This window comes from Hippocampus comes, unplaced genomic scaffold (assembly GCF_001891065.2).
Source record: "Hippocampus comes isolate QL1 unplaced genomic scaffold, H_comes_QL1_v1.1 scaffold1293, whole genome shotgun sequence".
NCBI lineage: Eukaryota > Metazoa > Chordata > Actinopteri > Syngnathiformes > Syngnathidae > Hippocampus > Hippocampus comes.
Window position 1 is genome coordinate 1 of NW_017804928.1, and position 23,671 is coordinate 23,671.

General features: G+C 41.9%; 4 protein-coding genes across 8 annotated transcripts; 2 read left to right on the forward strand and 2 right to left on the reverse strand.

Moving 5' to 3' along the window:
* Positions 1-2,731: 2,731 nt before the first annotated feature.
* p4htmb (prolyl 4-hydroxylase, transmembrane b) lies at positions 2,732-7,921 on the forward strand. The gene is made up of 9 exons (XM_019886130.1): positions 2,732-3,493; positions 3,615-3,696; positions 4,635-4,825; positions 4,920-5,016; positions 5,887-6,049; positions 6,193-6,378; positions 6,538-6,628; positions 6,907-7,030; positions 7,243-7,921. Exons 1-9 carry the CDS (start codon positions 3,152-3,154, stop codon positions 7,443-7,445), a joined length of 1,479 nt encoding a protein of 492 aa, XP_019741689.1. The 5' UTR covers positions 2,732-3,151; the 3' UTR covers positions 7,446-7,921.
* A 46-nt stretch (positions 7,922-7,967) lies between these two features.
* slc26a6l1 (solute carrier family 26 member 6, like 1) lies at positions 7,968-14,950 on the reverse strand. Its single transcript, XM_019886082.1, has 19 exons — positions 14,365-14,950; positions 14,091-14,230; positions 13,896-14,006; positions 13,644-13,819; positions 13,391-13,555; positions 12,284-12,436; positions 11,911-11,993; positions 11,671-11,818; positions 11,453-11,566; positions 10,539-10,616; positions 10,355-10,450; positions 10,171-10,277; positions 9,893-9,962; positions 9,714-9,806; positions 9,489-9,599; positions 8,978-9,376; positions 8,603-8,657; positions 8,389-8,516; positions 7,968-8,287 (listed from the first exon to the last, which is right to left on the reverse strand). Exons 1-19 carry the CDS (start codon positions 14,496-14,498, stop codon positions 8,261-8,263), a joined length of 2,388 nt encoding a protein of 795 aa, XP_019741641.1. The 5' UTR covers positions 14,499-14,950; the 3' UTR covers positions 7,968-8,260.
* A 340-nt stretch (positions 14,951-15,290) lies between these two features.
* On the forward strand, positions 15,291-19,972 carry kbtbd12 (kelch repeat and BTB (POZ) domain containing 12). 4 transcript variants are annotated; one of them, XM_019886103.1, is made up of 7 exons: positions 15,292-15,421; positions 15,611-15,643; positions 15,750-16,909; positions 16,985-17,255; positions 18,448-18,601; positions 18,687-18,884; positions 19,453-19,972. In XM_019886103.1, exons 3-7 carry the CDS (start codon positions 15,837-15,839, stop codon positions 19,617-19,619), a joined length of 1,863 nt encoding a protein of 620 aa, XP_019741662.1. In that variant the 5' UTR covers positions 15,292-15,421; positions 15,611-15,643; positions 15,750-15,836; the 3' UTR covers positions 19,620-19,972. The 4 variants fall into 4 exon arrangements, with proteins under 4 accessions (XP_019741677.1, XP_019741662.1, XP_019741653.1 ...); XM_019886118.1 differs by lacking the exon at positions 19,453-19,972 and adding an exon at positions 19,060-19,435 and having other exon boundaries at positions 15,291-15,421; positions 15,611-16,909; XM_019886094.1 differs by having other exon boundaries at positions 15,611-16,909.
* A 173-nt stretch (positions 19,973-20,145) lies between these two features.
* On the reverse strand, positions 20,146-23,607 carry ccdc36 (coiled-coil domain containing 36). Of its 2 annotated transcripts, none has more exons than XR_002170169.1 (8): positions 23,384-23,607; positions 23,220-23,289; positions 22,877-23,003; positions 21,793-21,915; positions 21,623-21,671; positions 21,477-21,561; positions 21,183-21,295; positions 20,146-21,093 (listed from the first exon to the last, which is right to left on the reverse strand). XR_002170169.1 is itself a non-coding variant. In XM_019886143.1 (8 exons), the coding sequence occupies exons 2-8, from the start codon at positions 23,273-23,275 to the stop codon at positions 20,443-20,445; spliced, it is 1,209 nt and encodes a 402-aa protein (XP_019741702.1). In that variant the 5' UTR covers positions 23,276-23,289; positions 23,384-23,605; the 3' UTR covers positions 20,146-20,442. The 2 variants fall into 2 exon arrangements, 1 of the variants encoding a protein (XP_019741702.1); XM_019886143.1 differs by having other exon boundaries at positions 21,793-21,920; positions 23,384-23,605.
* Between the last annotated feature and the right edge of the window lie 64 nt (positions 23,608-23,671).

The following is a 23,671-nucleotide window of genomic DNA, read 5'->3' on the forward strand; positions in this document are numbered from 1 at the left end:
AGGCGTTTTTAGACGAAAAAAACGACCATGTATAAAGGCGCTTTTAGACAAAAAAAAACGACCATGTATAGTAAGGCGTTTTAACCCGAAAAAAAAGCGACCATGTATCGTAAGGCGTTTTAAACGAACAAAAAACGACCATGTATAGTAAGGCGTATTTAGACGAAAAAAACGACCATGTATAGTAAGGCATTTTTAGCCGAAAAAAACGACCATGTATAGGAAGGCGTTTTTAGCCGAAAAAAACGACCATGGAAAGTAAGGCGTTTTTAGATGGAAAAAACGACCATGTATATATATAGTAAGGCCTTTTTCCACGAAAAAAACGACCATGGAAAGTAAGGTGTTTTTAGCCAAAATAAACGACCATGTATAAAGGTGCTTTTAGACAAAAAAAAACGACCCTGTATAGTAAGGCGTTTTAACCCGAAAATAAACGACCATGTATAGTAAGGCGTTTTAAACGAACAAAAAACGACCATGTATAGTAAGGCGTTTTTGGCCGAAAAAAACGACCATGTATAGTAAGGCGTTTTTAGCCCAAAAAAACGACCAAGTATGGTCAGCCGTTTTAACCCGAAAAAAATTACCATGTAAAGTAAGGCGTTTTTAGACTAAAAAAACGACCATGTATAGAAATGCGTTTTTAGACTAAAAAACGACCATGTATAGTAAGGCGTTTTTAGCTGAAAAAAAAACGACAATATATAGAAAGGCGTTTTTCGACGAAAAAAATGATCATGTATAGGAAGGCGTTTTTAGACGACAAAAACCACCATGTATAGTAAGGCGGTTTTCGACGAAAAAAACGACCATGTATAGTAAGGCGTTTTTAGCCGAAAAAACGACCATGTATACTAAGGCGTTTTTAGCCGAAAAAACGACCATGTATAGTAAGGCGTTTTTAGCCGAAAAAAACGACCATGTACAGTAAGGCATTTTTTGCCGAAAAAAACGACAATATATAGAAAGGCGTTTTTCGACGAAAAAAACGATCATGTATCGGAAGGCGTTTTTAGACGACAAAAACCACCATGTATAGTAAGGCGTTTTTCGACGAAATAAACGACCATGTATAGTAAGAGAGAGAGAGAGAGAAGGAAAATGACAGAGCCGGCTCTCAAGGGAGGGTGCCGGCTCTCATCCTTCACTTCAAAGAGCCGGCTCTTTGTACCGGCTCATTTGCGACCGACACATCACTAGCTCGAGGCTCTGTCCTCTGTAGATGGATGACCCTCCTCCACGACACCCGCTTTCTTACAGTGACAGGCCCAGCAAAGCAGCTCAAAATGCTCAGCAGATGTACGCATTGCATACTGCCACATCTGCAACGTGAAGAACGGCAAAGCAAAGAAGATTAAGTCCACTTCAAATCGACAATTCTTCAGTTTAGCACTTGGCGGCCTTCAGCACCGTTAAGTCCTCAGGAGGAATGTTATGTGTCATTTATAATTCCAAACACCGTATTTTCAATCAATCAATGCACTTGTTACTTTTTTTTTATTTTTCTTCCTAGAAATAAACATTTGCTTATTTTTCTAACGGGCTCAAGAAACCCGTTTGCCTTGGCGGCCATTTCCCAAGAATAGAATAAAATTATATATGCATTAAAAATTGTTATTGAAAAAAATGTTATGGGATTGGCTGCAAAGGTTACATTTTAAAAAATGACTCAATTAAATGACACACATAAAACAGCGTTTGAGGATGTAGCACACTGTTAATTTGGCGTGAACCTAATGCCCAGATACTACTTGAGTGGTTTACGACCGCCTACAACAAAAAATAAAATAAAATGATAAATTAAATCAAATTTAGGACAAATGATGAGCTGATATCAATGGTGAGGCTGATGTTGCTAAATTATATCTTTTTCAAATCATAAAAGAAAGTGAAAATAATAATTTTTAAAAATGGGTTTGGAGCTATTGCGCCTCTGTTGCCTTGGTTTGAAGTTCCCAACATGAGGATGCATTTTCTATTACCGGGCTGATATAGCACATGAATGGTACATGGAGTGTCCTTATAGAGCGCTTTTATCGACATTATATGGTGCGCAATTTTTTTTTTTTTTATCTGAATTTTATAACCACTCTTAAAAATCAGGACCCAGATTGCTTTCAAACCTGAGGTCACACATTCTGACAGCTGAATTTCTCAGTAACTAAAATCATGTGTCGAAACCTTAATCACGCCTTTGAATCCTGACCGATTACGATTTACGTCTATGGGCCTCAGTGGCTTGCATCCTTAACTTTGGAAAAGGGAATCTTGAGACCAAATCCTGTGCTGGGATGTTCTCAAACCTGAAGTTTTGTAATCAATTGGAGTCCCTTCGCCATGCCTTTGAAACCTTAAATGCTCCTTTGAAACCCTGAGCGATAAGGAACCTTCGCTGTCTATGTGGCACAGTGGGTTGCACCCCACGTTTTCGTACATTGGGTTTTTTCAAGTTTTTAACTTCGTTTTGTAACCACTGTTAAAAATGGGAATACCGCTCAGAAGCCAAACTCACCTTTTAAACCTGACTTTGAAACTGACTTTTTTTTAAAACCAGAGGATCACACATTCTCATAATTGAATTATTATTTTTTAAATCTCCTTTTTAAAACCAAAGACCCTGCGTGGAAGCCAAACCCTGATTGATTGAAAGCTGGGTATTTCAATTAAATGTTTGGACACCCCCCTCTCCCAAAAAAAAAAAAAAAACTATTAAAAAAAAACAAACAAAAAATATTTTAATGGTGTTATCTTTTCAGTTCACAAGAGGTCAGCATTGCATCGCAGGCAGGCTGTTGCTCTCACTGCAATACCAACGTAAAATATTCACCCACAGAAGTCCTGAAGTATAATTCATCACCTCATTTGATGCCGGATCTGGCGCGACGACCATTTTTTTTTGTTTTGTTTTTATTTTTGGAGCGAGAGGGGGCGGGGGGTCATCCAACCATCGAGTGCTTGGATGCGCATTACGCTCGCGGCCAAAGGGAATTGGTGCAGTGTAAACAAACCGACTGCGGTAGAAACTAGTGGCACAACTATGAGCACTCGCTTTCAGATTCGTAAAGGATTTTTGGTGTAAAAATGTCCATTTAATCCGTCAGATGGACCTCGCAACTGACGGCTCCTTAACCACCACTTGAGTCCCGCGATGACCGACAAGACGGAGGCGGAGGACACCATCACCAACACCGCGTCCCGCAGCGCGCCCTCGCGGCTCGGCCGGCCGCCCGGCGAGCGCCTCCCTGGCCCGAAGACAAATGTGTGCTCCCGGTCCTACTTCGTGGTGGTCATGGTGTTCTTCCACGTCTACATTATCAATGTGATCGTCCTCCTCTTGTACGTGCACTACAGCAGCGGACAAGAGGACTCCAGGCCGGATTCTCCTCGCCACGCTCCGACTAGCGACAAGCAGAACGCACAGTCGCCGCGTCCGCCATCGAAGGCACCGTTGCCGCGTCACATTTTTCTCCCACGCATCGAGGGCATCCGAGTGAGTACTCCAGGGCTGTACTGCCGTGATGCGACACGAGTATTTACCATCACCACCCCATTATTGTCACTGCATCTCACAAACAATAATATAACAATAATACTTTCCGTTTAACTGGCAGGTGGGACATGTTCAGAAGCTGTCATTAGTACCTGGTAAAGTCCACGAAATGAGAACCTTGAGTCTGAAACCTCTGCTCTTTGGTAAGCACTGTTTCAAATCGCAAGAGCTGTGCCAACAAATTCAGTTTTCAGGGACACACACACACACAACAAAGCTTGACACTTTTATTCCTTCAACATTATTGTATATTTATTATTGTGGTTGTCGTTTGCAGAGGTGTAGAATTGAACTAAACTATGCTGGGAGCTGTTCTGATGTTTTGGTTATTTTATTCCCAAAACTTTATAAAGCCCAAATATATACTGTTTAAAAAAAAAAAAAAAAAAGCAATGGAGGCCAACCGTTCCTCTCAGAATAAAGCTTCTTTTGCACATCGGAAGAGATGTAGTCTTAATGGTCTCAAGATGAAGTTCAGATAAGTGCATCTGTTGGAGGAAGAGAAGCAGCAATGCATGAACAAATTGTCAAGTGGGTCAGGTGTCCTGGAGCAAAGACAGTCCAGTGCATCTTTAGTTAGATAATTCTGTACAGTGGACCCTTCAAAGCGGAGTGCTCTAAAAGTGGCACAATTTGAAGTTCCATTTTAATATTCTGGGAAAATCAAACATATTCAATATGTTTATGTGGCACCCTCTGATCAATAAAAAATTGGATTTTGCTGTTTAATTCATTTATTCCACAAATGCAATACTAATCGGAATCCCATGTTTGGACCGTTGGGGGCACATGGAACATATTTAAGTCAGGATTTATTTATTTTTTAAACTTCTTTATAAAGTCATAAAAAGCATGTTTGACTTTGGAGGTTTCGTAACAATCCACTGGTGCTTTTTCTTCATACCTCTTGAAGTTCACATTGTATTTATTAGCTCCATTTCCAGTTTTGCTAAATTAATCCATCTCCCCCTACTCCCCCAAACTGTATAAAATTGAAGATGGATTCTCAATTTAAGAGCTTAATAATTGGAAGACATAATTAAGTTTTTTTTTGTAGCTACAATTTTGTGTCATTGTGCAGAGATCCCTGGGTTCTTGTCAGAGGATGAGTGTCGTATTGTGATGCAGCTGGCACAGCTAAAGGGTCTAATGGAAAGCCAGTTGATGGTGCAGGACGGCCAGGAGGAGCTGGCCAAAGAGCTCAGTCTTAGCCCAGAGGAGATCTTCAATCTTCTCGACATCAACCAGGACGGACAGCTGCAGCTCCATGAGGTGTATGTCACTGTATGGATCGTGAATGCGACATCGCCTACAGAGTGTCTTCGTACAGCCTTGATAAACTCATCCTTTCTTTTGCCTTTTTCAGATACTGACTCACTCGCGAGTGAGGGATGGTATTTGGCTCACGCCTGAGAATTTGCAAGAGATCTACGTCGGGCTCAACGCAGACAAAGATGAGAATGGTAAGAAGTCACGCGGTAAATTTAATCTAATTTATCACGATGAGTAAATTCCATACAATTCACTGAAAGATAGGAATATTTGGCTTTCAGACGACATTTCTGGATGAACCTAAAATGCCCGATAACATTTACAGACAAACTTTATTTGACCTTTTCTAAACTTTTTAATGCATGTCCAGTTGTTCAATGTTTCAGTAGAGCTTTTGTACAACTTGCAGTTCTCTAAAGGCGCTGAACGGTACAATTCACAACAGGTGTTTTATTCGATCAATACATTTCCATTTGCCTTTCTGTGACTCTTCCAGTCTTTCTGTCGTAACCTGATGGTCATACCCTTTGCTCAGTGGCTACTTTCGACTGACACCAGGAAAAAGAGGCTGGAGTCAGAGCAGGTTTTGGTCATAAATAATTTATTTTTAAAAAACAGAGGAACAAATTTATGAGCATCTCTGGGGAGACTGAATCACAGCGAACAAAGCATCGACTTATTGTTGATGTCATTCGGTGCAATCCCTTTCCTCTGATTGGAGAATCCTGGATGGGCTGATTTCTAAAAGTGTCATAACACTGACCAAATTTGGCCGATCTGTTCAGAATGACTAATTGGCAGGCTGTGTGTGGGTCACTTGTTTTTTTTTTTCTTAAAAATCTGCATTTATCTATCACACTGTCACATTTCACTTAGTTGAATACTTTTTCACATTCAACTGAAATTTACTTGACTATGTTGGAATCTTATAACATAATTTGAAATCAAACATTTATATCGAAAAGCAAGTTGTACAAAATGTCCCTTTCAGCCTTGATATTGGATCTCATTACATTGCGCAAGCGTACCAAAATCTAAGGTGTGAATTTTATATACTGAAGGTCTGCTGAGTTTAGAAGAGTTCAGGCTCCTGAGTGTCGATGCCTTCCAGCGCTTTCTGCTGCAACGGGGGGTTAAAAGGAGCCAGCTGGTGAGGAACAGTCGGCACACTTGGCTATACCAGGGAAAAGGAGCCCATCAAGTCCTTCAAGATATTAAGACGAGGTGAGGAAGGAAACGCAGTCGAGCCTCGTTCTGTTGTGATTACACTGCAATGTCGATTTGTCACCAAATATTAGCCCCCAGCCCCCCACCCCCGCTCACATTCACACCTAGTTTAAGAAATAATTTCAGTGTTGATGCCCAAGGGTCACTCGTCTTACGCGTCTGCCATCAAAATTGGTGGACCTAAGTGAGCCGCTGCAGGTGGTCCGCTATGAGCAGGGCGGGCACTACCATGCCCATCACGACAGCGGGCCCTTCTACCCAGAAACCGCCTGTACTCACACGCGCCTCGCGGCTAACGCCTCCACCCCTTTCGAGACATCCTGCAGGTGAGGCCACTGGACTCGTGTCCATTCGTGTGATGTCCATGTGTCCTTTTTTTTTTTTTTGTATTCCATCGCAACAACTCCACGCGTGTGCTCAGCACTTGTCTGTGTGTTTGAACCATCCACATGTTTGTTATTTTAAAACCTGTGTTGCACACTCAGGTACATCACTGTTCTCTTCTACCTGAACTCTGTTGACGGGGGCGGGGAGACCGCATTCCCTGTGGCAGACAACAGGACCTTTGATGAAGTGGTGCGTAATGTCTGATGGTCTGCAAATGTGAACGCAGAATCCGGGTCAGAGGAAATCACGTGTCTTTCATGTCGGTGTTAGCTTGCTTGTTTGTCAGGGAATGTATGCGCCGAAGATTCGGGAAAAGTGTCACCAGGGCTTATTATGAGGGGCCGTCAGGATGAGAGCATTTCAGTAGTGCATGTGAGAGGCTTTCCATTGTGTGTTTGAGAGCCAATCCTAAATTCCGTCCCTGATGGCCCCTCAAAGTGAAGCATGTTTTGTTTGTTTTTCTTAAGTCTCTCATTCAGAATGATGTCGATCTCATGGACACCAGGAGGAATTGCGACAAGAGTAACCTAAGGGTGAAACCTACCAAAGGGAAAGCTGTTTTCTGGTACAACTACCTTTCTGATGGAAAAGGTACAGTGCCCCTTACTACCTTTGCAGCGGAATCCAAATTCAGCCAAAAAATACAAATCAGTAATTTTCCCTTTACAAATATAACAATGCTCCGTTTTGACACATTCACTGAAATATTCATTTACAACGTTGTCATTATTCATGTCGTAATTTGCAATGGTGTAGTCCCGGCGGCATTTATATTTTTCAGTATTTATGTTTTTCCTCCGCAGGATGGGTTGGAGAGCAGGATGAATATGCTCTGCACGGAGGCTGCGTGGTCACCCATGGCACTAAGTGGGTCGCCAATAAATGGATCAATATTGATCCAGATTACCAGCGTCAGGCTCGTTTCGAGCAGCTGGTGTCCCATCAGTCAGAGGATGAGGATGATGAAGATCTGACAGTGAATTCTGATATCCATCAGGAATTGTAGCTCAGAATCCAGCCCACAACACGTTTGGTGACCGCAAGCTGTATTCAGGGAATGAGGCCACGGTGGTTTTATGCAACTTGTAATGCACTTTTGTCAAACTTTGCTTGATATTGTTATCCTGTTATTTATTCATTTATTTATTTATACGAATTGACGGTGTAGAGTTAGACTTCCCGTTTTAGGAATGTTGCACTAAAAAGTCAACCAAAGGAGCTGTGAGATCCCTTTGCATGAATTAGCTTTAGCCTACATGTTTGCCGTTGCTATGAAATTGCACTTGACAGGGATTGCTAACAACAACATTTTAGACTAACTTATTGCTGCCAAGCACCAAAAAAATACAGTATGTAGGCACTCTGTACAACGCATGTTGCCTTGTCTTTGTTCCTTGAATCCTTTATTTTGGATTGTAACACACAAGGTAATGTTCATCTCTTCTCTCTTAGTCATTGTTTATTTCAATATAACTGCTTTATGTATTTCCCATGTGCAAAAAACTAAATAAATCAAGCCTGTGTGTCTTTTTTTTTTTTTTTACTGTCACACCATAATCACATACATCCATTGAGATTCCCAATATTAATCGACCACTAGAGTGAGTGAGTGAGTCACATCATTGAGTGCCGGAGCTGAAGCATTTGGCCCAGTCATGATGTACAACAACAATGACATCATTTTTGAAGACATTCTGAAATATTACACCAACCTAAATTTTGCCTCAAGAATCTATCACACTAAATATCTATGTTCAGTGAGTTCTTGGAAGGTCTCTCCCACCTTTGTTTCCAACCGGATGTCCTGATTGGCACCGGCTCCTAAAGCTTGGTGTAATTGTTCATAACCTAGAACGAAAGCTCATATGAGATCCATTGTTCCTGGAAACTGCAACAGGCCATCAAATGTCACTGCCCACAGAACAGAATTATAACCGGATCACACTTACCAATGATGACTCCTGTCCGCGATGGTCCAAGCAGTAGAGAACGGCATCGTGGACAGAGGCAAATAGATGTTTCTTTGTAATCGACCCGGAGAAGAAGTGGCCAAGCTCCAGCTGTTGGACCACAGAAGCTGAAGAGAAGAGCAGCAGTTGACAGCAGGTACAGTGGCTGTAGAATTGACATTGAAATGCCATTTCTGGCCTGTGTTGCACTTACCCTGACAACCTGCCAAGTAGACATCAATATCAATTTCACCGAAGTCTTGGAAAATCTGTCAACGGGTATTAGAACTGAATTAGTGATCAAGGGAGTCTGGATGGGTGAAAATACAAGATAGGGATGCAAGTATTGGGACAGCTGAGCAATTCTGCCAGTATATAAAAATGGAAGAAAAATAATTTGTTCATTCAATATACAATTAGGCTCACTAGTTGACACTTTCCAAAGGTGCTTGATGGGGTTGAGTCATGCTGCTAAAGATGGGCATGCGTTTCAAAACATACCGTATGTCCATAATAGTCGAACAGGGTCACTATCTGGCCTTGATTTACCATTTCTTAGTCTGACTTTCACTTTTATTTTCACACCTACGTTTTTCATGGTCTTCGCAGCCACTGTGTCGATGAAGTTGGCCGTGGAGAGGTCAAGAATGATGGAATGGATGTCCCAGGTCCATTTGCCGAGAGACCCGAGAGAGATGCGCTCCAGGTCACGACTTTGGGTGTCTTTGCTGCTGGAGCCCCGAGTGGTGGCGTCTCCATCCATCTGCTCAGACGTCCATGCAAAATCGGTGCCGTCTAGATTTCCTCCCTTCAAGTATTCCCATCGAAGCTGACCATCTCTAGTATTGGGTTTTACAAAGGCTGTGCTGTTTTTCCCTTCGGCTGAGTTTTCTTCATCCTTATCTGTGCCCTTCTTCATCATGCTTGTGTCTCTCCAGGTTTTGGCCCCTTTCTCCACACAGAACACTGCTGTCTGGTCAGCAAGCTCCTAAGGAGTAAGTAGAAAAATGCATTCTGTTTCACGTTTTGCGATTTATTTAATGAGTGTGTTATTTCATGTGCTGTAACTGTGACATAGAGTAAGTACGTTTAAACATTACCTCTTTCTTGGCTTGTCTTTGAGCCCATCTCTCTTCTCTCTTTTGTCTGCGTTTCTCCTTGGCATCCTCTCTCTTCTTGTAGATGATCATTTTCGTGATATCAAGTCCACTCTGAAAATGCAAGGAAGACAAAAAAAATAAAGACAGAAATGCTAGGAACACCAAATGCATGATGTTATTCCGCTAGGTTCGAACAAGTCAAGAGTAACGAAAAAAAGTGCCGACCTTTTCTTTCAGCGCCTCGAGGTATAGTTCGGCATTAGCAAAGTATACCGTAGCAGAAGAGCGGAATATTGTAATACCCGGGATTTCTCTTGCCTGCAAAACAGAAATATGAATGACATATTTCCATGCGGATACAGTGAGGCTTTCATTTTTTATTGGTATTTTTTTGTCCGTTCTACCTCTTCGTGAATCTCTATATCCACATACAGTTCTGAACCATCAACATTTCCAAGAAGAGAGTACGTTGGTCTAAAAAAAAAAAAAAAAAAAAAAAAAAACATACATTCAAAGGCCACAACATTAGCCACACCGACGTAATAAAATGAGAGCCAATCCAAGTTTTATATCCAAACTTCTGTCTTCAGAAAAATGAGAATGCAGAATTGACTCTGTCAGGGGAGCCATGATTAGATTATCCATGTGACTGTGTTGTAAGAATCAATTTTCAGAGTCTTACAGCTGGGTCCTGAAGATAACAGTAAGGAGTGCAAACATAATGGCAGCTGCAAGGCCCAGATCCAGATTGAAGAGCAGAGTGGACACCCACGTGACCAACCACAACACCTGAGTGACACAATCCAAAAGTCAGTACAAGATTCAACACCACAGTCATTTCTCCCCAACTGTTGTTGTCCCCTCACCAAATCAGTCTTGTCGCTCCGCCATAGAAGAACAATGTCTGAGTATTGTTTGAACATCCCCTTCAAGTTCACGAAGACAATACATGCCAGAACTGCCTAAAACACACGTCGGAAAAAAAATTCTGAAATCTGGTCATCAACTTTTCAAAACAGTGGATTAAAAGCAATTCGTAGTGTAGGAAACCTTTGGTAGTTCCTGGAAAAATGGACCAAGTTTCAGTATTGTCACCAAGACAATTATAGCCGATGCTATTCCAGCCATCTGCAAGCGCACAAGGAAATGTGAGATTTCTGTGCAAGATACAGAAAAAAAATCCAAATAGAAAGACTGCAACATCCTCTACAGACTTTGGAAGCTCTTTCTGTATACTTCTGTTTTCGGTTCATGTTAGTGAAAAGGCTCGTCCACCAGCGGGTTCGAGGATTGCTGCCACGACAGACACTGACTACCTTGCGCCCACAGCTCCAATCGGCCGCCTCAACAATGGAGGCACGAAACATGGTCCACTCGGACACGATGTCCCCTGGCTAACCCCTGCGATGTGGACAAAGTTCTGCCGGAGTTGGGAGTTGAAACTCTTTCTGACGGGGGATTCTGTCAGGCGTTCCCAGCAAACCTTTCACGATATGGCTCATAGAGGGGCTTGTCATGTTCATCGGGATTTTTTATTTTTTTTTTTTAACCAATTGCTTGTTGTTGTTTTTTTTTTCTTTTCGATTTTCAGCCACCTAAAGTTGTTTGATACGAAACGTTCGTTACGCTGAAGTTGGATAACAATAAGTTTGGACAAAATGCAACAGTATATTTCTGAAGAGGCTGTGGGAATGTTAGCTGGCCTATCTAAATTGAAACAAATGTCTCAGTGGTAGAGTGGTCACATCCCAACCCAAATGGTTGTGGGTTCGATCTCAACTTTTGTGACCATGTTGGAGTGCCCTAGAGCGAAATAAAAAGTGTAGCGCTGTGCGAGTGAGAGCCCATTTACCATTTTAAAGTTAAATCCCGTGTGTGCGAAGGTCAAGTTGGATTGCAGCTCGAAAACAAATGAACGCTATGATGGTACACCAAAGTCTGTGTTTCTACTAGTCAAAACTGACTTGTGTTTTTCCACCAGTGCTCTCCTGAATGAGACTCCGAGACATGGATGCACATACAGCGTAGGATTGGAAGAAAGCGCCGACTGTGTTGCTGAGACCCAGAGCCACCAGCTCCTGTTGCAGTGTGAAGTGCAAAGTCACAAAGAGACGGTGAGAGACAATTAAAAAAAAAAAAAAAAAAAAGAATTCATCAAACAACCGTTGAGAATCTGTTTCACCTGGTTGCTGTCCACTCTGTATCCATGTTTCAGTGCAAATGTTTTTCCGAGAGAAATTGATATGGCGTACGCTACAAGAGCCAGTGCGAAAGCATCTCCAATAACTTCACGAAAAATGCTCCCGTCTGGTACAATTGGAGAACTTAAACTGGGGAGCAGAAAAGGATAAGAAATCAAAGAGTCAGTTATGATCAAGAAGAGATCATGACCATAAAAAAAAACTGAAATAAAGATGCTTACCCACTCGGGATTTCTCCAACAACTTGAATCGTGTAATTTCTATTTAAGTGACCATAGTTTGATATCAGAGTTGCTGCTATAATCTGAAAACACAGATATGATTTTGATATTTATAATATCGCTCTGGGGAAAAAAAATGCACAGCACAATTCTTAAGCAAAACTCATTTAAACCCAGTGAATCATATTCTGAAAGAGGAGTTAATTATTAGTTTTCAAAAGATTTCTTTTTTTCTGCTGTCAAGTGCATAAATGTACAGGCCCTCATCTCTACCGCTGACTCTGCATATTTCCGTTGCCCTTTTAAGGCTGCACGATCAGAGTCAAACTAAACTGCTGATCTGCCCAGAAAGTGTGACCTTGTGTTAACTGACTGTGATGAGCTCCACTGGGATGGGAACTGGCAGCCTTGGGCTCAGGAAGGCGTTGATCTCCTTTGCCGCAATCAGCAACACCAGGGATACGAGACTGACGACGAGAGTGGGGAAATGCGACTGCGGCAGCAAGAGGAAAACATCCTTCAGAGTCTGATTATTAGAAAGGGAGGGGGTGTGAGAGAGAGAGAGAGAGAGAGAGAGAGAGAGAGAGAGAAAGAGAATGTTACGACAGATTAGAAGACAATTCACTGAGTAACACACAGGTTAATTAATTCTTATTTTATCATTGAAGTTGAATATACAGTATCATACAGGAGAAAGAAAAGCAGGTATGTACTTTTATTTTGAAAAGAAAAAAAAAAGATATTAAGTCCACATCAGATTCTGGTATAGTAATCCCTCGTTTATCGCGGTTAATGGGGCCCAAAACCACCGCGAGAAACGAAAATCCACGAAGTAGCGACCCCCGTATAGGTACATGTACATGTGTATGAGTATAAAAAAGATTTATACGGCCAAATTTAATGGTATACATGCATGTAGAAGTACATTTCGTCATAATTAACATTACTTAATGCTGTATACTAATAGATTTAAACATGTATAAATTAGGTTAGGTTAGTGTATGAATAACAAAATACAGTAAACATATACATGTAGTACTGTATATGTTGCTCTATGTGACTCGCTGTTGTTTTGCTGACTTTTGCTGCTTCTCCCGGACCGTTTGCGGACTTTTTGCAGACTTATTTTTTTTTTTATTTTTTTTTATTTTTTATGAATATGTTTGAAAAAATCCGCGATGCACTGAAGCCGCGATAAACGAACCGCGAAATAGCGAGGGATCACTGTACTTACATTTAAACACACATTTTTAAAAAATCCCAACACATATTATATTGAGAGAAAGCCAGAGCAATAGACAAATGTTGCACAAACCGTATGAAAAATAGGGTAACAATTGTGATAAACGTTTGAGTGGGAAATGGGGTCATCTCAAAGTCACCTTACGCCGATGTTGACTCATACCGTTTTCTTCACCATCACTCAAAGCAGGAAGCAGTTATAAAGGAAATGCAGAGTACCCAAGTACCTCTTACTTACATACACCAGCGACAGCGGCCCATTAAAGCGTGCTGGCGACACCCCAAAGACGTATTTCAGTTGCGCCACGACGGCATGGAGCGCAGCAGCCGTTGTGTATGCACGCACCAGAGGTTCAGACAAGTACGTTCCCACAAAACCAAATTTGATCAAACCCAGCACAACCTGAGCACAAAAATACAACATGGACAGTATGTGCAGTTAAGAGGTTTGACCCCAAAAAAGGGGAAACTGTCTATTCTGTTTTTCAGACCTGAATAAGTCCTCCCAGAACGGTGGTAGCAGCAGCCACCTGTACCCTGTATGAGTCTCGAGCAGCGATGTCCACCTCGGTTGTGACATTGGTCCCATTCACTTTCAGGAAATCAACATCTGGAGCAAGTCTCTCAGTCACACTGCCCACCATGATGCTAAGCACAGCAAATGTACCTGTAGAAAAAAAGAAAAAAAAAATGAGGCGCTATTTCAAGCTATTTCGACCATGATAGCCTGTTTTTCGACTCACCTATTGAAATATGGCGTGACGTTCCAAAAAAGAAGTAAATTAATGCTGGATAGAGAGAAGTGTACAGGCCAAACACAGGAGGAAGTGAGGCCAGTAATGCATACGCCATACCTGGGGTCAAATACGTGCTTTTTTAGCATTCAAATAAAGAACACAGCATGAGTCAAAAATGATCAATAGGAACGATTATCCAACCTTGTGGCAAGTGCATGATTCCAACACTAATGCCAGAGATGAGATCTGGCATGCCATAGTCCCGGACTGAGTATTTGGGCAGCCAATATAACGCAGGAAATGTCCTCAAAACACCATGTTTAAGTTTCGGGACTGTACACCTGCAATTTATATATTTTTTTCTTTGAGTGTACATTAGCTGATGAGGTGTCTCGGCATATTTGATAAACACATGACAATGAATTTAAGAGTACCTTAAAAAAAAAAAAAAAGTAAATTCATAAAATTATCTTACCGGATGGACTCTTTAAGATGGTTAATTAGAGATGGTTGAGCGTCAGTTTTTCTCTGCGCTAACTCTTCAAGTCTCTGCTCATTCAGTACTTCCCTTTCAATTCTATATTTCCGATATTTGTACATTGAGTCCATTTGGCCTTAAATGTGTGAAGCTGTCTTGGAGACGACACAAAACTCAAAAAAACAACACCAAAGGTCCTTTCCTTTATTACACCTAAACTGTCAGCGGTAAATCGGATACTGTGCTTCATCTTTATTTGTATGCGCACACCAGGCTGCCTAATGGTTAACCCTGGACAGGATGTTGTGGCAAGAACAGTGATTGGTCGGCTTGCTTTCACAGTGACATACCGTAATAAACAAAAGGATGTGATTATGTTTGTAAAGGAGAAAATATTAACTTAAGGGAAGTTTGAATGGAGCTTTTTTTGGCAACTGTGTACCGTTTTCCATTCGTAAGCAAAACTGAGGCTAATGAACCATGTGATGTAATCTTCAAGTTTCAACCACATTACATATTATATGCTTCTAAAGTTACAAAAATATTGTGAAAGGTCTGTTTGCGGACACACTGACGCATACAATGTACTGGGCCTTTAATAAAGTGCAAGCATGAAATTTGAGTCCCGGCTATGAGCTTTTCATGGCAGTCATTCCAGAGCAAAGTGCTTGCGACAGAGGCAAACAAACACCAAATTTGAACAGATGATTCTCAAACAAAAATGAAACAGATCACGCTCGAATTCAATTACAAAATGCCAGAGTACATGAAATAACCTCTTAAAATGCTAATCCGCTATGACCAAACAAAGTGACTTTCAAAAGATGTAGGCCACCAAAACAATGTCTATTTTGGGGTGAGTAGCTCAGAGGCCCTGGGGGGTGGGGGGCGGATGACATATCTTTACCTCCCACAGTGACTCAGACCTGCTCTCGAAGGATGGCAATAACACATGTTGTCCGATAAAAAAAAGATATATATATATTTATACGGTATGGATATATATTTAATGTTCTTCTGAGATGGCAGGCAACAAGGGAAGCTGATGAATTTGGTAAGGCTTTTATTCCTTCTCACATGCTAATCGAACAGTCCATGGAATGGACGTGCATGCTATCTAATCCGGTTTGAAATATCGTATCTGCCAAGTCAAAAATTTGAGTATTGTCATTCTGCTGGAATCGTATTATTATGAATCGTGAGAATGTCTTCCCAAAACTGACTCCTGGTTTAACCCTTTCAGGGACAGCGGTTACTACAGTGGACAGCTTGTCAGGTTATCAGGTTACAGGGTGCATGAAAGGGTTTATATACAACAATCAAGCTCCCAAACTACACCGTAAAAACTGATTCTAATATTACCACTCTCTTATCTGTTTCAGTGACAGCCCCTCCCCACCCCCTCGCTAGACACAGTATTTACATGCGCATGAATTTTTTCACATTTCAACCTTGAAGCAAAAAAAAAAATGGAGTTCACAGCCAAACATGGACAGGTTCTGCTCGAGCAGTTAAGGAAGATGAGGGAGACTGAGCACCTGACGGATGTGGTGCTGGTCGCTGAGGGCGTAAGCTTCCCCTGTCACCGCCTTGTCCTGTCCGCCTTCAGCCCCTATTTTCATGCTATGTTTACCTGTGGCCTCCGAGAGTGCAACGATCGAGAAATATTCTTGCGAGACACCCCTGCGGACAGCTTAGCTCTCCTCCTGAACTACATGTACAGCTCCGATCTCCCTCTCACCAACACCAACGTGCAAGGGATCTCGATTGCAGCGTTTCTCCTGCAGATGGATGATGTCTTCGCTCAATGTCAGCAGCACATGACTGAGAACATGGACGCCTCCAACTGCCTCGGCGTCTTTTACTTTGCCCGAGATCTCGGTGCGGCGGAACTTGCCGAACGTGCTCAGCGCTTCCTGAGGCAGCATTTTGTCCAGGTCTGCCAGAATGAAGAGGTTGTAGATCTCGAGGCCCATCAACTTGGAAAGTTGATCGGTTCGGACGACCTCAATATTTCAAGAGAAGAAACCATTTTAGACGTGGTTCTTCGCTGGGCCAAACACAATGTTTCGGTCGAAGGAGAAGTTCGTAGCAAGCACCTCCCTGAGCTCCTCAGGAAAGTTCGCCTACCCTTGATCAACCCAGACTATTTAAAAGAGACAATGAAGAGGAATACAGCTTTGCTGGCTGACTCTGAATGTCTAGAAATAATGAGGCACGCTTTGGACGTTGTCGAAATGCATCCCTCCGCTGCGCCGCGTAAACTCAAGTTGCGATATGGTATGGAAACCACAGACTTGCTACTCTGCGTCGGTAATGACGGCGGTGGCATTAGGTCGAGATACGGCAACTACAGCGAACGCAGCTTTTGTTACGCCCCCGCAACAGGTCGAACTTACTACATCACTTCGCCTCGATACGGAGAGGCCCTAGGGTATGTATGCGCAGGTGTCGTTACTGAAGACAATAACATTATAGTGTCAGGAGAGGCCGGTGCCCGCAGGATGTCCCGACAAAAGGAAATGGATGTCGAGCTCTACAGGTGAGAGGGATCATAGGTGCTGGAATACAATACGTCAGCAACAACGATTGGAGATTATTTCTTTTGATTTGACAGGTACAAAGTCAAAGCCCAGGGCAGTTGGGAGCACCTGACGTCAGCGGAGTACCGAGATTCTTACGGGCTAGGTTCCTTGGGTGATACCTTGTACCTGATTGGTGGGCTGATGAAGATGAAGAACCAGCTTCTCATCACTAACTGTGTGGAGCGATGGTCTCTCCAGGGAGGACCTTGGCGCAGTGCAGCACCTCTGCCGATGCCGCTGGCTTATCACAGTGTGGTCAGGATGAAAGATCGCCTGTATGTCATTGGTGGCAGAACTCCGCAGGTAAAAAAAAAAAAGAACATGCATGAGAGTCAAACTTGCCAGAAACAATATACATTTCAAACTTGCAGCAGACCCTCAGAAAGAAAGAATCTGATGCCAAAAAAGTTACTCATTGAAACACGTACAACACAGCTTTGTCCTTGCTAATATACTGTGCTACCAAAACATGACCGTTACAGCACTACCGTATTGAGAAGTTTTCTGAAGGCAAATCTTCAACCAGTTTAGGGACCCGGGATGCTGGCGTTTATCTCAGCTGAGTTCAGGGAAAACAAAACAACAACAACATACACCCTGGACAGGCAAGACCGTAGTCAAGTGGACCTTCATCGAGTCCAAGTCAAGTCCGAGTCACAAAGTTGCGAGTCCAAGTAAAGTCCAAGTTCAGATGAGATTAAGAGTGAATTTTAAGACGGAAAAATATTCTCATCATGACTACAAAATTAGAGCTATCTCCTTATGTTCAACTCTTTTTAAATTGCATGGAACTAAAAACCCTTTGCTGTATTAACTGTTTGTGCAGACAAACAACAAAAGCAATGATCTGTCTTTGTGATGCCTCTGCAAATCTCGAGCAAAGTTTGACGTGGTGCCCATAACTGTCCGAAATTGTCTTCTTTTAGAATCTGCAGGTTGTGTCAGGTTTGTTCATTTTGTTTGAAGACGTGACTAACCAAATTTTATAACACCGCTATTGGCTGACATGATTGTCAGGTTAACCAATCAGATGGGTATCATGATAATCTGAAAAAAAAAAATAGATTTCAAGTTTCTTTTGAAGGAGACATTAATTTTCAGGAATTAAAAACATAGTTGGACTCGGTTGAATCGATAAAAATAGTTTGCGAGTCCGGACTCAAGTAGTGCAGCCCTGTGGACTGGTGGCCAGTCAATCACAGGGCAGATATAGAGACAGACAAACATTCACATTCACACCATAATTGAGTGAGAACGGAACCCACACTGGTTGCACTGAAGTCAGGCGAGTGAAGCGCAACACCGTCGTCCTATTTCCACGATATGTTACGGAGAATGTTGGAAGTAATTGGAAGTGGAACAGCTTCCTGGATTGTGGTTGAACTCTGAGGATCTGCAATAACACGTTTTGTACTTTTCATAGATATGAGATTTGTATTAGGGCTCTGAATCTCCTGTTGTTTCATCATGCCCCCTCTCCCTTCTCTTGACCAAGCAGTCATACCGAATGGACGATGAGCCAGATCGCCTGAGCAACCGCCTTCTTGAGTATGATCCAAATCTAAATCAGTGGACGGAGCGGGGTCCAATGAAGTATTCAAAATACAGATGTAGTGCTGTTGTGCTCAACGGGGAAATTTTTGTCATGGGTAAGAATTAGGAGAGGACAGTGAAGCGGCATAACAAATGTAATGCTTCTCGGTCGATTCGGAAAGTGTGACGTTGCTTCTGTAGGAGGCATCGGATGTGAGGGTGTGGACCGAGGACAGTCAAGGCATTGTCTTGACGCCGTGGAGATCTACAACCCAGATGGGGATTATTGGAGGGACGGACCTTCTCTACCTTGCTCTCAACTGTCACTGCGCACTAACGCCACAAACGCTGGTGTGGTGGGAGGCAAGATTTATGTGTGCGGGTTCTACAAAGGAGCGGGTAAGATTACTTTCACTGTCCACATATGAGCTGTGTCCGAAAAGTACCAGGACTGGTGTCCCAAAAGATATATTTCAAATGTCAACGACTAAATGATGAGTTTTCCCCTTCACTGTGGCCCAGCTGATCAACCAGCTGGTCTACAAAGAGATCCTAAGGTGTATGCTTTATTCAGTGCGAGAGGAGAGACGACAGTTGTGACAGGACAACTCGTGGCTGCTTCACCATGACAACACGCCGAGAAGAACATCATCGTGCAAGAACAACTTCCCGACTAACTTGCCCCATGTGATTTTCATCACTTTCCTGAGATCAAGAAGGTCATCACGGGAACCTGTTCTAAATATGTGGATGACATCAAGATGCAAAATGATCCCGGAAGAATCCTTCCAGGAGTCCATGGCAGAGAAGGCGGGATTTCTTCAAAGGGGAAAACTTGTAATATGGGTTTGAACGATTTCTTTCATCCACCCGTCCTGGAACTTTTCTCAAACACTGCATGCTATATAGTAAAATGATGCACTGTATTTTAACATGACAGATTTTTTTTTCTGTTTTTGACTCTCAGATCGTCATGATGATATAACAAAAGACATCCTGGAACTCGATGCCTGGGAGAACCGATGGACGGTTGTTGCTCGGCGGGCTTTGATGCATGACAACTATGACGTTTGCTTAGTGGCAAGTCTGAATCCGAGGGGACTACTACCGCCACCTGCAGACCTATTGCAGTAAAGAATAAAAGGATGAAAGTCAGCTAGCTGAAGCTTGGTTGTGAATGAATCGGTAAGCCGTTTTGCTGCATCTTCAAAATTGTACTTAGTAGGAAATTAGACATAAATACGCCTGCATGAGAACTATGCACACTTCCTGCAGGATGGTGGATATGCTACAACTGAATATATGTATGATATATAGCCTTTTATCTTTTCTATTTCTACTGCTTAAGTTGTTCAGGGTGACAGGCGATCATAGCCGTGGCGATTTGAGGTGATTCCTCATCTTTTGTCAAACACCAAGGAATGCAGTGTCGTAAGAAATGTTGTTACAACTATTTTTGCAATAAACATGCACCTTTAGCTAGATCACCAGTTGCTTTTGCCATTATTGTTTCTTACATAATCGCAAACAAACTGAACTGAATCCCTTTGTTGAACATCTTGAAGAAGTGTTAATGTTGAATGAAAACTGTTGTTGAGATTCACCACAAACAAGAACACCAAGTCTAATTTGCTATCGACCATAACTTCTCGAACGAACATAAATCTGTGAGTGATGCTTTATTTTCAACTGACAAGCCAACAGTCCAAACACTGAATACGTTCAAATCAAATGTGAGCAGGCAAAGTAAACTTGTTACTTTTTTCTTAACAACGGGAAATTGAGAATAAACTATAATCATGACAAGGCTTGATAGAAAAGAATTTAGCATCAGGCACTACTTTACCCAACATTCTTATCCAGTCAAATAAATTACTTTAACCAAAGTGCTTTGTTTTGAAAAAATAATAGAGAATAATCATCAATGACCCATTGTTTCCAAAACGGTATTTCACACCTAATCCATTTCAAACAATTGCCAGAGAGCATCAGGAGGACTGGAGTCCAACACCACAATCTCTGGGGCAGGATTGACATTTTGGGGGTTTTCAGGGCTGCTACTCTCATGAGACCAGCAGCTGAGAGGTGTGATGAAACATCCTCCAGTTTTAGTAGGTCTGTTCTTTGTATTTGGTTGTAGTAAACTCTCGGGACCGCGACTGCTTACTTCGCTCAGGCCAGGAGACGCCCCGAGAGGGCGCGAAACATTTTGCCGTTTGCTACAGTCAATGTGAGGTTGACTGTTTTCATCCACGACAGTGAACTGAGATCTGTGGCGGACCAGAGGTCTTCTTGGTCTCCATCCGTACCTACTTGCAGGTTTCTTCTTTCTCTTCCTGATGACACAGTACGGAGCAGAAGCTTGCCCGTCTGGTGTATCCTGTGCCGTTTGAACCCCTTTGTCCTGTCCTGGTGACGTCTGCATGGCTTTGTCAGCTGCTTCAACAGGACAGAGCTTACCTGAGTGCACTGAAACTAAGGCATTGAGCAATTGCAAGGCCTCCCCGAGCATGGTTTCTTGCTTCAAAGTGGCTTTTTCTTGCTCCCGTCTCAGACAATCCACATCACGTTTCATTTTAGCGCCGAGTTCGACATTGCAGTCTCCATTCTGACGGCACCCAAACAGGGAACAATGATCAGCTCATGTGACGCATATGCCCTCACCATTGCGATGTAAACAAACAACATAGGAGTCACCTTTTGCACCCGTTCCCCCAATTCTGTCATCATTTCTTTTTGGGAGTTCACCGTGTTCAATAATGTTTGAAAGTGCTGTGAAATGTCGCTCTGGATACTGCTTACATTTTGCACTGAATGGATGAGAAGTATAGTTGAGTGAAAGGACAGAAACAATTTGATCTTAAAAGTAATGGCAAATTAGTGAGCAAAGGACCCCATCTGCTGGTCCAAAAAAAAAGTGTGTTTGCTTGTTGCCGCACACTAAAAAATTGGTTTCACGTTTCACTAGAAACTCTAAGACTACATACATACATGTTGAAGACAAATCGCTTAACTTTTGGAGGACGGTTTGGCATACAGATGTGTTTTCTTCTGTGTTTGCAATGAGTTGCTGGATCTGAAATATATTGTTTATTATTTCACAAGAAAAGTCAGCCAGGTGGAAATGATTGACTTACTTTGGTTAGGGTTTCGTGAATATGAAGGCATTCTTTTAAGAGCATATCACTGAAAACAAAAAGACATGACAAAAGATGAGGATTTCAATCATAATGATAAACTAAAGTCAAGCTCTGTGTTTCGAAAGATTTGTTTTATTTTGCTCCAAGAAATAAAGATGGGACACTACCTGTCACTTTTTTCTTTTGCTTTTTTCTTTTCCTCCTCAAATGCCTCCAAAAGTGTTTGGTTGTCCTTTGGGTCTCCAAACAAGAGAGGTTTGGACTGATAACGCGTTGAAATCTTTGGGTCACTACACTAAAAGAAAATTCAACTTAATATCAAATCCTGTTATTTTTCTCACTTTCATAATCATTTTTTTTTTTTAAAAAAAACAACAATGTTTTTTTTTAATTGCGCTTTATGCACATTCTTACCCTAAATAATAGTGTTAAACTCATGGTGCACTAGCTATCTACTAACAACTATCTACTGACTATCTGTCACTGTGATGCAGTGGTGATCATTCAGGCAAGCAAGGCTTCCGCGTAGAAGCACTGGCTTATATTTACAATATAAATTCCATTATTTAGTGAATGGAATTGTGTTACTTTATTCTGAACAGTTTTTTCTCTCCAGTGTGTCGTGTTTCTCGCGGGCTGCACTGCTTCCAGTACCTACATGTGAATGTTACATTTTTTTATTTTTTTGTTTATTTTGAGCCAGTCAGATGTCAAAAACCATATAAATTAAATCTACTCTGCCCAGTCAGTGTTGCAATTACTGGTGCTTGCTGATGTGTCTTTAATCTACACTGTATGAGAAATCAGACTGCTTCTTTAACCAACACCAGCCAGATTTCAAATTAAGCTCACAATAACTGTCAGCATTTTTCCATCCTCCAACTGGTTGGTCGAAGCAAAGGTTTTACGAGCAAAACGTATCTGCAGCAATCTGCGCACATGGTCGTTTTTATTAAATATATACTGATTCTGAGCTGCTCTAGATATTATACATTACATGGCTTAGTTCAGTGATATTATACTGCGTTTTTGTACGGTATTGATGGCTTCTGAAACTGTGATTTCATAGTGGTGGTGTTCAGGAAGTTAAGTCTGCTAAGCATCCATTGAAGGTCAAGGCACCAAATGCACTGCCCTGTACTGCCGTGATAACACAAAATCATCTCCTTGCGGTCAAACCATACAGTACTATGAGTGAACCAGCCCAGCCACCTCATTGTGAATTTGTCCATAGTTACTGAATTACCTTACCTCTTGTGAACTTTGCTGGGAGTTCCTGGATGACAAGGTCATATCCTGAGAAAGGCTTTGAGAATTTTCACGCCAAAACTGGGATCCAAAGAAAAACTGAGAATCTGTGAAGTTGGTGGCTGCATTTCTGTTGATTATACAATGATATTAAAGCCAGTTTAGAAAAGTTGTTGAAATACTGTACTGGTTAAGGAACTCGAGGTCATTTTAAGTCATCTCAAGTGAGTGAGTAAAAGGGTGTTTCCAACATGCACCGCTTGAAATGAATCAAGTTGATTGTACAAAAAGAATCAACAAAAATCAAGTAGGGAAGCTAGCTTTGTTTGTGTGAGCTTATTTTCACCTGCATCCCATTGACTGTGTGTTTAGCATTTCTTTTATGTTCGCCATGTGATTCATTGTTTCTGCTACACCTGAGGACAAAATATAGAAAATGTTTTAGGTTAAGCTATTCAATAAAACGTGTTAAGCATTCAGCGCTTTAGCTAAGCGTGGTGTTAGCATTACCTTAGTAAGAATTAAACAGTCCAGAGACTTTACAGGTAACACCATTAAGCATAGCACCGTCTAGTCGTGTTAACTCTCTCCCCTTGCTTACGTACTTGACTATAAAAAGTAAAACTGTCATAAAGATATTCAAATCTGCCGCCCAAAAAAACGTCACAGAGAGTGCGAAATGAGGTGCATTCAGGTGCTCCCGTCGGAGGGGAAAAGGGATTACGTGACCACTCATTCTCAGAGACGAAGTCATTTCAAGAGTTCGTTGTTATTAAAAAATATTTTTAATATGTTCAA

What these genes read in the sequence shown, in the direction of transcription:
- p4htmb (XM_019886130.1), top strand. Translation starts at nt 3,152, where the DNA reads ATGACCGACAAGACGGAGGCGGAGGACACCATCACCAACACCGCGTCC. An exon ending in CTTCAAGATATTAAGACGAG is followed by an intron (nt 6,050 to 6,192) that starts GTGAGGAAGGAA and finishes TTGATGCCCAAG; the next exon opens with GGTCACTCGTCTTACGCGTC. An exon ending in ACAGGACCTTTGATGAAGTG is followed by an intron (nt 6,629 to 6,906) that starts GTGCGTAATGTC and finishes GTTTTTCTTAAG; the next exon opens with TCTCTCATTCAGAATGATGT.
- slc26a6l1 (XM_019886082.1), bottom strand. Translation starts at nt 14,498, where the DNA reads ATGGACTCAATGTACAAATATCGGAAATATAGAATTGAAAGGGAAGTA. An exon ending in CTGCGAAGACCATGAAAAAC is followed by an intron (nt 8,658 to 8,977) that starts GTAGGTGTGAAA and finishes ACCCGTTGACAG; the next exon opens with ATTTTCCAAGACTTCGGTGA. An exon ending in CTACTTGGCAGGTTGTCAGG is followed by an intron (nt 8,517 to 8,602) that starts GTAAGTGCAACA and finishes TCTTCTCTTCAG; the next exon opens with CTTCTGTGGTCCAACAGCTG.
- kbtbd12 (XM_019886094.1), top strand. Translation starts at nt 15,837, where the DNA reads ATGGAGTTCACAGCCAAACATGGACAGGTTCTGCTCGAGCAGTTAAGG. An exon ending in ATGGATGTCGAGCTCTACAG is followed by an intron (nt 16,910 to 16,984) that starts GTGAGAGGGATC and finishes TTGATTTGACAG; the next exon opens with GTACAAAGTCAAAGCCCAGG. An exon ending in CGGGGAAATTTTTGTCATGG is followed by an intron (nt 18,602 to 18,686) that starts GTAAGAATTAGG and finishes TTGCTTCTGTAG; the next exon opens with GAGGCATCGGATGTGAGGGT.
- ccdc36 (XM_019886143.1), bottom strand. Translation starts at nt 23,275, where the DNA reads ATGAATCACATGGCGAACATAAAAGAAATGCTAAACACACAGTCAATG. An exon ending in TTCACGAAACCCTAACCAAA is followed by an intron (nt 21,562 to 21,622) that starts GTAAGTCAATCA and finishes AATATATTTCAG; the next exon opens with ATCCAGCAACTCATTGCAAA. An exon ending in AAGCGATTTGTCTTCAACAT is followed by an intron (nt 21,296 to 21,476) that starts GTATGTATGTAG and finishes TCATCCATTCAG; the next exon opens with TGCAAAATGTAAGCAGTATC.